Here is a 13,936-nt window from a genome sequence, read left to right as displayed (position 1 = left end):
CACGTCTGCATTTTTGCGGACACGCAACAGATACACCATCTGAGAATGTAACCTAAGAGAAGATAGTAAATTGTAACCAGTCTCCTTTTGGCAGTGGGTTATTTTAAAGAGAACAAATGATCATGCTTATCTAAATCCAACATGTCTGATACTTCGTTATTCTAACAGCTGGCATTAGATGCAATTGGGACACCATCCTACACAATGGGGGAGATTCATTATGGCTTCTCCGTGAGTTTTCAGGTGGAGAAACCACATGAATCTTCCAGTTCTTGCCAGTTCCTTGCAGGCTCAGACCCACGCACCACTATGGACATGTCAGGAGGAAAACCAGGTGGGGTGCGGGGCGACGGAGGGAGGACCAAGACATGAAAGCCCTGTAAACGATATTTTCTTAAGTGTGTAGACGATCTGGTCTAAAGGTTTGAACTGGCGAAGTTTCCGACTGTATTCACTAAGAAGCCGGAGTCTCTCAGAGGGAATAGAGGTGCACAAGCACCGGCGGAGGGAATTTTGAGACTGGCGTTCTACAAACCAGTCTTAATTATTTCCCTCCCAATAATAATAATAATTCTTTATTTATATAGCGCACACAGATTACGCAGCGCTACACAAAGCATGTCAAACTGGTCCCTGTCCCCATGGGGCTCACAATCTAAACAACCTAACAGTATGTTTTTGGATTATGAGAGGAAGCCAGAGTACACAGAGGAAACCCACGCAAACATGGAGAGAACATACAAACTCTTTGCAGATGTTGACCTGGGTGTGATTTGAACTCAGAACTCCAGCGCTGCAAGGCAGAAGTGCTACTCACTCAGCCACCGTGCCGCCCTAACCCTCAATGGATATTCAGCCGGTCCTGAGGATATTGGTCCATGAATCACATCAGTTTACCTCCATATGTTGGAAGTTATAGGAAGAACTAGAAATACAAAAGAACATCAGAAATATGACACAATCTTTTATAGACTTAAATATCTGTAAGATATCCCAATGCAGTTTACAGTATACTCCTTGGAAACACAATAGTTCAATACATTCACAGCCGAGTGTCTGTGAAAATGACTTTAAAATAGCAGCTCTGATATGTATCTGCTATGTATTTCTCAGTATCTAAATGCAGATATTTCCAAGTAGATGGCTGTGTGACATTGTAATAGGAAAAGAGTTCTGCATTAAAAGAAAATGTGTCTTTCAGCTGTATGGGAAATGGGAAATCAGCATCCCTGGTCAGATGTCTACTGCTGTGCTATAAGCATGCACACAGAGGAAAAGGTCAGCTATTTATTTTCCTATAAAGCACATTTTCATCAATCCAGCCTTGCTACTCTTTTAATCAGGTATTGAAGTAAGGATTAAATGCAGAGACAGTGGAAGTGTATAAATCTTCTGCAAAGCAACTGAGAACCAATTTCATACATTTAAAAGACCAAGCTATCAACATATGCATCATCACCCAGGCCGCACCACCCAGATTCAGAGGAAAAGAACTGAGCTATAAATAATGAAGGTATTGAACTGTGTTCCTCAAAGGGTGTACGACAGGGATGTTCCTTCATCCACAACACAAAAGTGGAGCAGATATACTAATCCTGCCTAAAATTTGGAATAATAGTTTTAAAGTGCACCATTATTATCCCAATTTCTGATCCTGGATGATAAATTTGATGCATCCTAAGACTTATTAATTTTAAGTTTATGCCACCTAATAAAGTAATGGAAAAAGAAAAGATGGTCAGTTTTTCAGGCACGTATTTCAATAGCAAAATTGGGTGATTTTTATACTCACATTTACTTACTTGTCCGGAGAAGTTCACATAAAGTGCATTGGCCGACGATTATGCCCTGTGCCGCGATTCACAAAGATCACTAAGATATCCTGCATGTGTCGCTTCCCCGCTTAGGTCCGACAGAGTTCACCTTCTTCTTCCTGGGGCAAGTAAGTGCTTGATCTTGTGACACAATTTGAAAGTTAAAACCCACACTCAGTTCGAATCAGTCGGATCGCCTCCCGATTTCTGTTGCATGAAAGCCAGCGCAGCTGTGCCAAAATCCGATCGCGTGCAACACAATCCCAGCGCAGACACCTATTAAATACCTGTCACAGCCGTGCAAAACCCGAATATGTCGGAAACTCCGGCAAAAGTGGATCCACGGACCCTTAGTAAATAAGCCCCAGTATGTGGCCAACTGACCTTATAGTATCCACTTTATTAATTCACTGACTCAGGTCAGTCACACATTTGTTATAACCCAGGGAAACCAATCAGATCTCAGCTTTAATTTTATAAACAGCTGTGGGGAAATGAAAGTTGAGCTCTGATTGATTGTCATGGGCAACTAGAACAGTGTTACTTCGCAGACACTAATAATAAATTTCCCCCCAGTGTCAATGTAAGATCTGACTTGGGTGCATCTTAGTCAGATTTTCACATCTGATCTTTATAGGTCTGAGCTACTTCCTTGAAATACCTTAAAAAAAAATTACATGGAACTAGGCAAGGTTGTCCTCTCTCCCCCTTATTATACGCCCTGGTAATAGAGCACCTCCTAATCGCCATCCGAACACATCCAGATATCTTAGGGATTAAACTAAATGACCAGGAATACAAATGCTCCGCATTTGCGGACGATGTCCTTTTATACCTAACCAAACCGAGCTCTTCACTACCTCCACTTATGCAAGTCCTCATCACTTTTGGTCATTTTAGCAACCATAAGATCAATATTACAAAAAGTCGGGCAATGGGAATAGGCCTTTCCGACACTGAAACGCAGGACTTAAGCACAAGATTTCCTTTTACCTGGCAACACAAGGCCATCACCTATTTAGGTATCCAAATTCCATCAGACACTAAACACACATACGCTTTAAATTTTGACACCTTTATACAAAACACAAAAAGGGAACTAGTGAATTGGGCATCCAAACAAAACTCCTGGGTAGGAAGAGTCAACTGCATCAAAATGACGCTATTACCAAGACTCCTATATCTCTTCCAGACTGTTCCATTAGCACTACCTAAACTATTCTTCCAGAAACTGTCCAAACTCATCAATAAATTCATCTGGTCTGACTCTCCACCCAGATTAGCAAGATCAACACTGATTCGGAGAAAAATACAGGGGGGACTGGGTCTTCCTGATTACAAGAGCTATTACCTGGCTGCCACATACACGAGGATACTAGACTGGTTTCATAACAAAAAAGACAAACTTTGGGTACAGCTAGAGGACAATCTCTCCCCGGTACCACTAACCACCTTACCTTGGTCTCACTCCTATTCCTCCTTCACTCATCGCCAAAATACTCTTCCCTTCATCGCTTCACAGGTACTAAAAACACTAAAAAAAATTGATCCCCCCACACGCCTGTTTAACCCAGACGGTCCCATGACACCTATCACAGACAATCCAGAATTTCCACCGGGGACACACCACGAGTTCCTAAGCCTTATTAGAACTTGCGCACCACTTAGGTTTAATGACCTAATAGAAAACGCCTCCCTTCGCCCCTTCAATAACATACATGTTCCTAACTCAGACTCCTCCCGTATGCAATGGGACTATACCCAATTGCTCCAATTCTACAATGCATACAAGGGACAACTTAACCTCCACCGAAATCTACAGCCCTTCGAACACCTGTGTCTCTCCCACTCAGCTATCCCACACTCAATATCAGTCATATATGGTCTATTCCAAGACAGGTGGGCAAAGGTTATCCCTCCCTATGTGAAAGCATGGGAGAACGAGTTAGGGACAACTTTCACACCAGAGGACTGGCAAAAAGCTTATGAATTATGCCATAAAGTCTCTATCTCAGGCAAAGCACAGGAAACAAATTTTAAAATTTTGTCCAGATGGTACTGGACCCCAGCTAAGCTTAGCACTATTTACCCCACCTCTTCCTCAGAATGTTGGAGATGCCGACAAAGTGTAGGTAACATGCTACACATTTGGTGGGAATGCCCTGCCTTACAATCTTTTTGGACACGTGTAGTCGACATAACAAACAAAGTGACTGGACTATCAATAAGTAACGACCCTTCTCAACTACTATTATCCATACTACCAATGTCCATATCAAAAGCTAAAAGATCCATAGTTGGATTCCTCCTAATAGCAGCCCGTTCCCTGATCCCAAGACTGTGGAAATCCACAAGAATACCTTCCATGTCGGACTGGTTTGCAGAGATTTTACATTTACAGAGGATGGAGGAACTCACCGCAGACCTCCACCACACTGCGGATAACCATGCAATGAAGTGGTCCCCCTGGTCAGACTTCGTGAACTCCCCCGAGTTCGGGACACTGACAGATTAGATTCCTACCCACATACACTTTCCCTCCCCCTTTGCCCTCCCCCCTCGTCCCTAATATATCCCGTAAGTTGTAGAGTTCAATACTACTTGTTTAAAGTAAATATGGTTCAAGAATAAAGTAATTATACAATAGATGATAGTTAAACTGGATGACTATTTGGCTTATGTAAACGTTTGTGATATGTGCATCTAAAAACGCAGCTTATCCTAGCTTGTTAATATTATAACAGAATGCTACTACTGTATACATGTCTTTCATTTGACTTACAATAAAGGAATTTGAAAAAAAAAAAAAAAAAATTACATCCATGGCATCCTAGTGCAGACAGGTTTTTTCCACATCATGGATCAGAGTAGTGCATGCTGCTTTTTTTGTTGATAGGATGAGATCATTGGACTGTAAAAAACATTTGGTGTGTGCATTGCACAGTAGACTGTCAATGAGTCTATCAATGTAGACTTGGAATCCACTACGGGAAAACCGTGTGTGGGCAAGGGACCTAACTCATCTGGCTTTACAGATAAGATAAAAACTTTGCAAGGGCTATTGACTGGAGGCGTCTATATAGCTTTTGGACTGATAGACAAGTCTGGTGACTGCATTAAAAATAAAATTTCTCCTCTATAATCTATTAAGTGGAAGACCGATTAGTAGGGTTGATCAGTATGGTGTTACTGTAGTCTAGACATGATTTTGTTCAGGGGGACAATTCGAGTTTTAAAGGTTTCAGTTGTAAGAAATTGGCTCACATTAGAAATGTTTTATGAGATGCATGTGGCAAGAACGTGCAACTGATTGTATATACAGTGCAAAGAAGAGGCCAGGGTTCAGAACAACCCCAAGACAGTGCTGCCTCAGAGTTATGAAGGAGTTAGAGAGGTTGGGGTTGGGTTGGCTAGTAGATGGTAGAAAAACAAAAAGAGTAAGTTTCAAGAATAGAGAGTGCATGAAGTTATAGACAGCAGAGAGACAATCATTGGTGTTCTGGAGTGAGGCAGGGGTGATTTATATGCAGAAGTATATAGCTGTGTATCATCAGCATAAAGATAATACCGGAAACCAAATCTGCTGATGGTTTGTCTGATGGGGACAGTATAGAGGGAAAAACCCTAGGACTGAGCCCTGAGGAACACCGAGATAATAGTCCCCTTTGGATTTGGCAGTGATGAGATCACTGGAGACTTTAGGAAGAGCAGTTACAGTGGAGTGAATAGTGCAGAAACCATATTGTAGGGGATCAAGGAGAGAGTTAGCTGAGAATAGAGCAGGCATTTCAGAAGTTCGAAGATGAGGGTGAGGTTTGTAGTTTGTGTAGAGATCGGTCAGTAGTTTATAGCAATGGAAAGGTCCATGGAAGTTTCTTTAGTAATGGGCTAACAGTATTTCTTGAAAGAAGAGAGAAAGATATGGAAGTACACATCACTCATTGGGTACCCAAACAGACATTCAGTCATTAATAAGGTATCATTCAGAACATAGTACAAACTGTCAGCATTATTTTATTGGTTTTTATGTTGACTAATTGAGAAATGTTATAAAACTAAGAAAATAACTGATCTAGGACAATGTATTGCTGGAAATGTTGTATAATGCAGTTACTAGTTCTTTTCCACAAAGAAGAAATAAACTGGGTATAGTTAACACTTCCAATGGATGCAACCTTTTCTCCTCTACCATAAATTAGATTCTACTCAGTTAATCCATAGAATATGTCATTGATTGAAGTTTCACCCCCAAGGTAATGGATAGTTTCCTTCTACTAAAAAAGCCAATATGTGCATCTATCACTCCAGCAGAAAAGCTGGCCGGCATAGAATATACTTTGGCATTTAAGATAAAGATTACATAACATACACTTACATAACATAGTCTACACATATAAACGCGTATTAAAATTCACAATGCTACCTAATATTCAATAAGATGATATGGGTAGATCAAAGAGTTAATATAGATGTCATTGGAAAGCATCAAGGGCCATCAGTAGAAGAAAACATTAGATGTCAATGACTGCCGAAGGAGGATAAGGGTACCCCTTCTTTTGCCTAACGGCAAGGCATGAAGTCACCAGCTTAAGAACTTCCAAACTGATAAATCTTTACAGCCTTCCTTCAAATGTAACATCTTTATTGAAGCCGATGGGTATGGAATGGTGTTGTCCACAGTTGCAAACTAGAAGTTCTGTATGGAAACTGATGAATCTTGACAGCCGTGTTGTGACATCAAGCCCTACAGGTCTTCTATATATAAAGTTACTTTGGAATGGAAGGATATAAAGGAGAGTTATACTGGTTAAATCGTACTTTGTCTGTGTTTTTATGACTGGCCTTCAGACGAAGAGTTGGAAGGTTTTGACATAGGCCAAAGCTTTTCTGACAACAATTTGTAAAATCTTATAGATGTCCCAGAGGTTGATTCAATCAGCAGGGTGTATGAAGAAGATGGTGAGACGTGAATAGATGCTGACAAGGACCTGTCTCTCTGTATATAATTTCAGAATATATATGCAAAAATCAAGCTTTGACTTGTTTAGATGATTTTGTTAGGAAGTAGAAATCAAGATATTTCTTCAAAAGTGGAAGAAATGTCGTCTATGAAACTGGTAGTCCACACATCAGAAAGCCCATGAAGCCGTGCCTTCTCCATTGTTGTGGGGGCTTTCCTATATTTTTCCTGATAGTGAATCAGATATAAGTGGAGTTGCTTTTCTGCTGTTCTGTTGAGCTATTGTTAATGTTTACTGGCTTTTAGAAGAAACGTATGATTCTTGGCAAGCGGTCGTAATTATCTACCGCACATTGGCAGCTATTATTGTTATTGGTACCATAGCAATACTTGTTGAATAAAATTCAACAATTTAGATTGCATTTTAGACTGTAGGAGGTCTGAAGGTGTTTTCTCCTATGTTTTTTATAGTTTTTTTTTATTGCTCTCCAATATAATATATTCGTAAACTGTATAATAATGTAATCATTCTAAGTTGTGCAATAATGATGCATAGTTACATGGAAATGGTTGTGCTGTAAAGTTAGTTATATACTTTATTTAACTGTAAGCTAGCGCTCATTCCAATAGCACTCATGGCTAAAAACCATTTCTTTCAAAGCCCCCTTCCTAATGTCTTAAAGGAAATCAACTAGTGAAAATAACAAAAAAAGGAACACACATATGCTCCTTTTCACCTTAATCCTGGTGCTGTTCAGTGGTAGTCTTGACACACTGGGATCCCTAGAAAAAAAGTTATAATTAGTGGCACGGAGAGTGGGGACAAGATTCTTCTAGTGTGAAGTCACCTCACTCCCTCATGCTCCCAGCATGGGGAGAGGGAGGTGGCGAGGGCTTGCATAATTAGCAGCCCGAAGCATCGGACATCTTGTGCCCATGCTCAGTGTTGCTAATTATAGGTTTGTTTTCTAGGTGATCCCAGCATGTCAAGACAAGCGACAGACTGTGCCGTGTTCAAGTTGAAGAGAAGAGTAGGTGAGTATTTGTAGGGTTTTTTGTTATTTCCACTGAATGATTTCCTCTAAACATGCAAACTCATGTGCTATCAAAGGGTGTGAGGAATAAGCCACAGTCTCAGACACCTATGTAAGAATAAAGGAACCGGCATATTGCAACATGTTTTGCCCATTTACCCTAACGACAGGTTCCTGTAGCTCCTACTCACACAGACACAAACCTGTATTTCTTTAAAAATAAAATTTAAAAAAAAGGCCCGAGCAGCATGAAAAAAAAAACTGCTTGGGAGAGAGGTCCCCCGAGTCAAGTGGGTGGTTCAGAGACTCCTCCAAGTCATGATGTCACACTCCCTTTGCTTCCTCCTCACTGCCTCCCTTTTGACCTCTCGGTACACTTCTCTGACTTCAGACATGAGCAGTGAGCAGTGGAGTCTTCACCACGGCTTTACTACATTTGCACAAGTGTAAAATTTCAACACTTCGCTCTACTCCCAGCTCTGATCATTCACAGTGTGGAGTCATTACCACTGCTTCACTATGCATGCAGTCCATTATTCAACTAATAGAGATGTTCCAAAATCACAATTACAATGTGTCTAAGGTGAACTAAAAAAACATTATTTTTGTATTTTTTATGATTCCCCTCTGAAGTACCTTGCATCATATAGACTTACAGACGATTGTCATATTGTTTCCAAAACTAGGAGTCCTTATGTTATCTCTGTAAGAAGTCATTTTTTTTTGTTCTGTACAATGCTGTGAAGATCCGAGTTGGATGCTTAAGTTTCCGGCTGGCACGCAGACAGACTCTCAGATAATGTAAAGGCAACCTGCTGTGGCGGATTCTCTTAACATTTCAATATAGCTCTGAAATAAATTCTCAAACAAATTACAGTGTGTATAGATTTTATGCATTTTAATTAAAGAACGATAATTGATGGGCTGGACACAGCCCAGAATCTGGATTGCTGCAACATCCAAAACCGTTTTTTTTTTTTCTGTAGTGTTATTGTTGCTTCTCTTTCCACTCTACTAAAAGAAACGGTTATCAGCTCTACAGTCACATATAAACTAAACATATGGTCTTGTAGATGAAGTGTCCTGCATGATGAGCATGCCTCTCTTGGGAAAATCTGTGACCTGAATGCAGAGAGATCTTAATTTTTATTTATATGCATATGAGAAATGTAAAGCATCGTGGGAGTGGCCACAAGATTCTCTTGCCCAATTTCATAGGTAGAGCAGGACACTATCAATCATAAATGGAAGGTGCTAGGGGGTTACACTGTACATGAGAAGGGTGCACCAATGTCCATGGCCTCACCCATGGTGCATCAGTGCTCATTTGCATATAAATAAAAATGGGGAATTTGGTTTATTCAGGCCACAGTTTTTTCTCTGGAACAGCAAGTTTATGGCGCAGGCCCACAAGGCCATATGTTTAATTTTGGATGTGACTATTTTAACCCCTTTCCCACAACAGGTTTATCATACATCTTTATTCACTGTCTCCAACAGGGAGAACATTCTGGTTCTGGATATTTTCTTTGAAGCACTGAACTATGAAACTATAGAACAGAAGAAGGCATACGAGGTGGCTGGACTTCTTGGTAAGATATCTCATTAGCCAAAATGTGGTTTTAGAGCATATTCATTGGGGGAAGGGGATGTATAATTGCATACATTTCTAAATCTGCTCATTTGCGCTAAATTTAAATCTGAATTAATCTTTCATATCCAGATATCTTAGACTACGAAAAATAGGGTCAGAAGGTAAGAGTTCTCCTTCTGGAGACTGCCAATTAAGGCCACAGTGTAGGCGTGTGGAGACTTATAGCCATGGGATTCTGGGAAAATATGCAAATAAGTTTTCCAGGATGGGATAAGTATAAACCATGCCTCTTTTAGCTACCTAAAAGAGATTCTGTTCTGTAATAGATATACTGGTTTGGTTTTGATCCTGCATTATGTTGTAAGGCTTCTTGTAGGTCATGCTTGATGTCAGGGGAACTGCCATAAAAGGTAGCTAAAAGAGGCGTGGTTTTCCTTAACCCATCCAGGAAAACTTATTTGCACATATACTACTAAGAATACTAATTCAGGCTCCATTCACACAATCATATTGGCACCCATGATCTAGCCCCCATTGAGGTATATCACACCCAGGCATGTGACCTAACTCGTGCTTGATTTTCGGCTGGACCACTCATTTCCCTATGGAGGAGGGAACCCCCTTCTCCACCTATCTGTGTGCTTTGTCCAGGTTCTGGTCCAGGTGAAGCAAACTAATGTGCATGAATTCTCAGGCTCAAATCTCTTTTTTTAAACTTTTTGGTCAAAAAGTTGCAAATCCACAACTACAAAATACACCTAAAGAACTCCAAAGACACTCCAAAATGCTGCCTTATGAAAACAATATGTTTGACTACCTTAAATGAAAAAAATAAAACATGCACATCTGCATTAAAAGGACATTTGAAGTATCTTAGAAAGTTCTCTGATTTCTCCCAAAACGGCTTCTTGATTAATTATTGGACTTCGCATGTGAAAAGTTTAAGCCTGCTTCAGCCCATTATAACTTTTTTTTGTTATGTGGTATGATAACCATAACGCACTAGACCATTCGCTTATGATTATAGAGTAACCTTATTGGTTGTCCTTGTTGATAGATGAAGATAAGATTAAGAAGGAACTCTGGGATACTCTGAACTCCTTTCTTAGAGGGATATTGAATAAAGAGATTATCTATATGTGTAAGCATTTTGTAAGGCAGGAAGAGTGTCTGAAAGGTGAAGTAAAAAAAAAGAGAGAGGGAATTTTAGATTAGCAGTACTAACCTCTCTGCGTAAACATACAATAAAGCTCAAGAGGAATATAATTTTTTTTTTTTTAATAAGGCCTTGCATAAGCAATTTTTTTTGGATCAGAAAGCACATTTCGAGAGTGGTCTTCCTACCAAGGGACTATTACAGAAAAGTAAGACACCACAGGAGTTAAATAGAATTTTAGCTATTAAGAATACGTTTGGGGAGATCACCTCCAAGGAAGAGGGTATTAAAGATATTTTTCTACAGTTTTTCAGAATATTTACTCTTCGGATTTGGATGTCGCTTTAGATTAAATAAAGGATTATCTGGAAAGATTAGACTTCTCTAGTTTAGGAAGTGAAGACAGATATAAATTGTCTTCCCTTATTACAATTAGGGAATTGGAAGAGACAGTGGCTTCCTGTAGATGGCCTCCTTCTTGAGATGGGCTCCCTCTTCAGATTTATAGGAGATTTAGGCGATAATTGCCCCAATTCATAAAAAGAATAAAAACCCACTTGAAAGTGAGTCATGTCGTCCGGCCCGGCTCTTATCCATGAGGATCAGTGTGATTTTGTCTGAGGCCGGTATATTAGAACAAACATTAGGTGTTTACTTGCTAGTATACAGTTTGGCCAGGGGGATACCTGCTCCATCCTGTCTATAGGCACTTCTAAGGAATTTGACAGAGTGTAGTGGATCTTTCTCTGGGAGGTGATGTATAGAAGATTTGGGGTGGGGAAAAGATTTGCGGAGTGGGTGGAACTTTTCAATGTCACACAGAAGACTTGTGTGAATGGTGATTATTTTCCTTCTTTCTGTTGTTGAGGGATACAAGGCAAGAGTGTCCCCCGATAACCATTGTTATGTGCGATGTTTAGAAAACCATTAGCCTTGAAGATAAGAGCAATTAAATAGATAGCGGAGTGGAGGTGGGGGGCAGATTTGGAGGAAGCCAAAATAAGAACATCCTATATGTAGACAATGTCTTTCTTTGACTTAAATATTTGGAGGTGTCAGACATTTTGGGGCTCTGGACTTGAGATTAATTTACAAAATTCTACTTTAGTTCATTTTGATAACTGCAATTTTTCATTACAGGAGATAGTCTATTTAAAGGAGTTACAATCCTTTGAATCTTTTGGATTAAAGGTCAGCCCCAGAGTTGTAGAGCATACTGTGTTGGACCTGACTCCTTTGTTGAAAAAGATTAAGTTAAAAGCTAGCAGCAGGTCTAATCTTCCATTAGAGAGTAGTATTGGTTAGAAGTATAATCTTGCCCCAGTTATTGTATGTTTTATGTAATTGTCCATGTTGATAGATAAAAAAATTGGTTTGGTTATATTCGAGCCTTATAAATTGATTTGTGGGAAAAACGTGTACATTAAACAGGAGGTTCTAATGTGAGATGGGGGGAAGAGGGGGATTGTCTCTTCCCTCCTTTAATCATTATCTGGCTACACAAATGCAATTTATTGGGGAGAATAAAAGATCTGTAATTTTTGCGTTGTCTAATTTTACAGGAACTAAGTATGATTCATTATTTTGCCTTGTAGAGTCAGGACAATAAGACAAACGGAATGTTAAAAATGTACTTATGTACTTATTTATTAGTAAATACCTTGAAAGAATTCAGGAATTTGTTAGGTGTTAAAAGAGCCTTCAAATTTACACCATTATGAAGGAATATCAATATCCCAGAACTGTATAAAATGGAAGATATACGTGGGGATTAAACTACTCGTACACATTGGGGTGGATGGGGTGTTGCCAACTTGTGAAATATGGGAGAGACGTGCGATACTGTCTATTAAGGATTTATTTAGATAAGGTCATGCAATCCATAAGTAAGAATAGGGAATAGGTGGAGGAATTCTCTAATTGTAGATTTATATTTGAGATGGTGTTTGCACCCAAAAAAATTAAGCACCAATATATTATTTTTTAGGAATATTTTAGATCAAGATATTACACATGTCAGTTGTCAGTCAGCTGAAACGGGTGAAAGACGTTGGGCTGATTGAAGAAGAACTATATACAAATATACAATAATGTGTGTATCTCCACCATTAATTTAAATCACACAACTAAAAATTTTATATAGAATTTATTTTTCACCAGATTTAATGTTTAAGATGGGTTTTTAAGATAATTCATGTTGTTATAGATGGCAGATACCTACTGCAGATGTATTCCATATTTTATGGGCATGTCCCATGATTGACAAATACTGGCAAGGGGTGATTGATTTATTAGAAGGGAACTTTGGGTTTTCTTTATCTTGTACTGCAGTTATAGGGATATTGGGATAAAGCTCCAAGGAAAAAAGGAGTTGATTCTAAAACTTAATTTTATTGCTAGGCTGATTCTTGTCAAACATTTGAAAGTTACCAAGGCTCCAGAGGTAAGGGAATGGTTAAGTAGAAAGAATTAAGGCATATGAAAGAGCCTATGAGAGATGATATAGGGAGGGAAACATGATAAACTGTATATGGGAACAATGGAAAGTAAGTTTGGCTTAGGAGTTTTTTTTCCTTCTCTCTTCATCATTTGCAAAATACCCAGCATGGGGTAAGGGGTGGGGAATGTATGGATTGTCATAAAATAATGTTTTGTAACATTTGTATTATACTACTATGCTATCTTTATTTTTAAGAAAAAGTGTTGCATTTTCAGTTATTACATTTAGTATTTTTTTTACTTTTTAATGATGAAACAATTTAAAATGAAGAGAAATTTAAGAATCTACATACAAACACCTTTGATGGAACCTTTACTGATCTGCGGCAGTTCCTCTAACTTACCCCTCTTTTCCTTTCAGTCAATATGCCGCTATCTTTTGCTATACTCTTGTTTAGGAAGCAGCCATCATCTCTTGGACTTGTCATTGTACCTCTGGAGTTTTGCAATGTGTTAAATGATATTCCTTTTGTGACTAGGGAACTTCATTCAGCAGATAAAGCAGTTTGGTGTGACAGGGAACATGACTTTCTTAGAATGCAATCCCTGGGTACATGAGCTATGGAGAACTTTTTCCTTAAAGAGTAACTGTAAAGGTTTTATTTCCCACAAATCAATAGCTCTTGGGATGTAAAACAACTTTGCCTATTATCTTTGTTACCTATATTCAGCAGTTTCCTGCTCCACAGATTATATCAGTGCTGCAATAGCTGCTTCCTCTCCATGTACTGACAAACCCTGGAGTCCATACTTTCTTTATACTTTGTGTTTGAGTTGGTTTCATGGGAGGGGAGGAGCTGCTTCTCCCTGCTCGCAGAGGAGGAGGTCATGTGACAGAACTCTCTCTATGTATGTAGCAGAGTTGGATGTGTTCCAAGA

General features: G+C 39.2%; 1 protein-coding gene across 4 annotated transcripts in view; it reads left to right on the top strand.

Moving 5' to 3' along the window:
- ASIC1 (acid sensing ion channel subunit 1) overlaps window positions 1–13,936 on the top strand; it is a 167,018-nt gene that overhangs the window by 140,571 nt on the left and 12,511 nt on the right. For all 4 annotated transcript variants that reach the window (XM_072134562.1, XM_072134561.1, XM_072134564.1 and 1 more), the window contains one exon: window positions 9,309–9,400. In XM_072134562.1, the coding sequence (XP_071990663.1) occupies window positions 9,309–9,400 (92 nt within the window). The remainder of the gene's footprint in view (window positions 1–9,308; window positions 9,401–13,936) is intronic.

The sequence above is a fragment of the Engystomops pustulosus genome, chromosome 2, assembly GCF_040894005.1.
Source record: "Engystomops pustulosus chromosome 2, aEngPut4.maternal, whole genome shotgun sequence".
Classification (NCBI taxonomy): Eukaryota; Metazoa; Chordata; class Amphibia; order Anura; family Leptodactylidae; genus Engystomops; species Engystomops pustulosus.
This window is presented reverse-complemented; position numbering and strand designations above follow the sequence as displayed.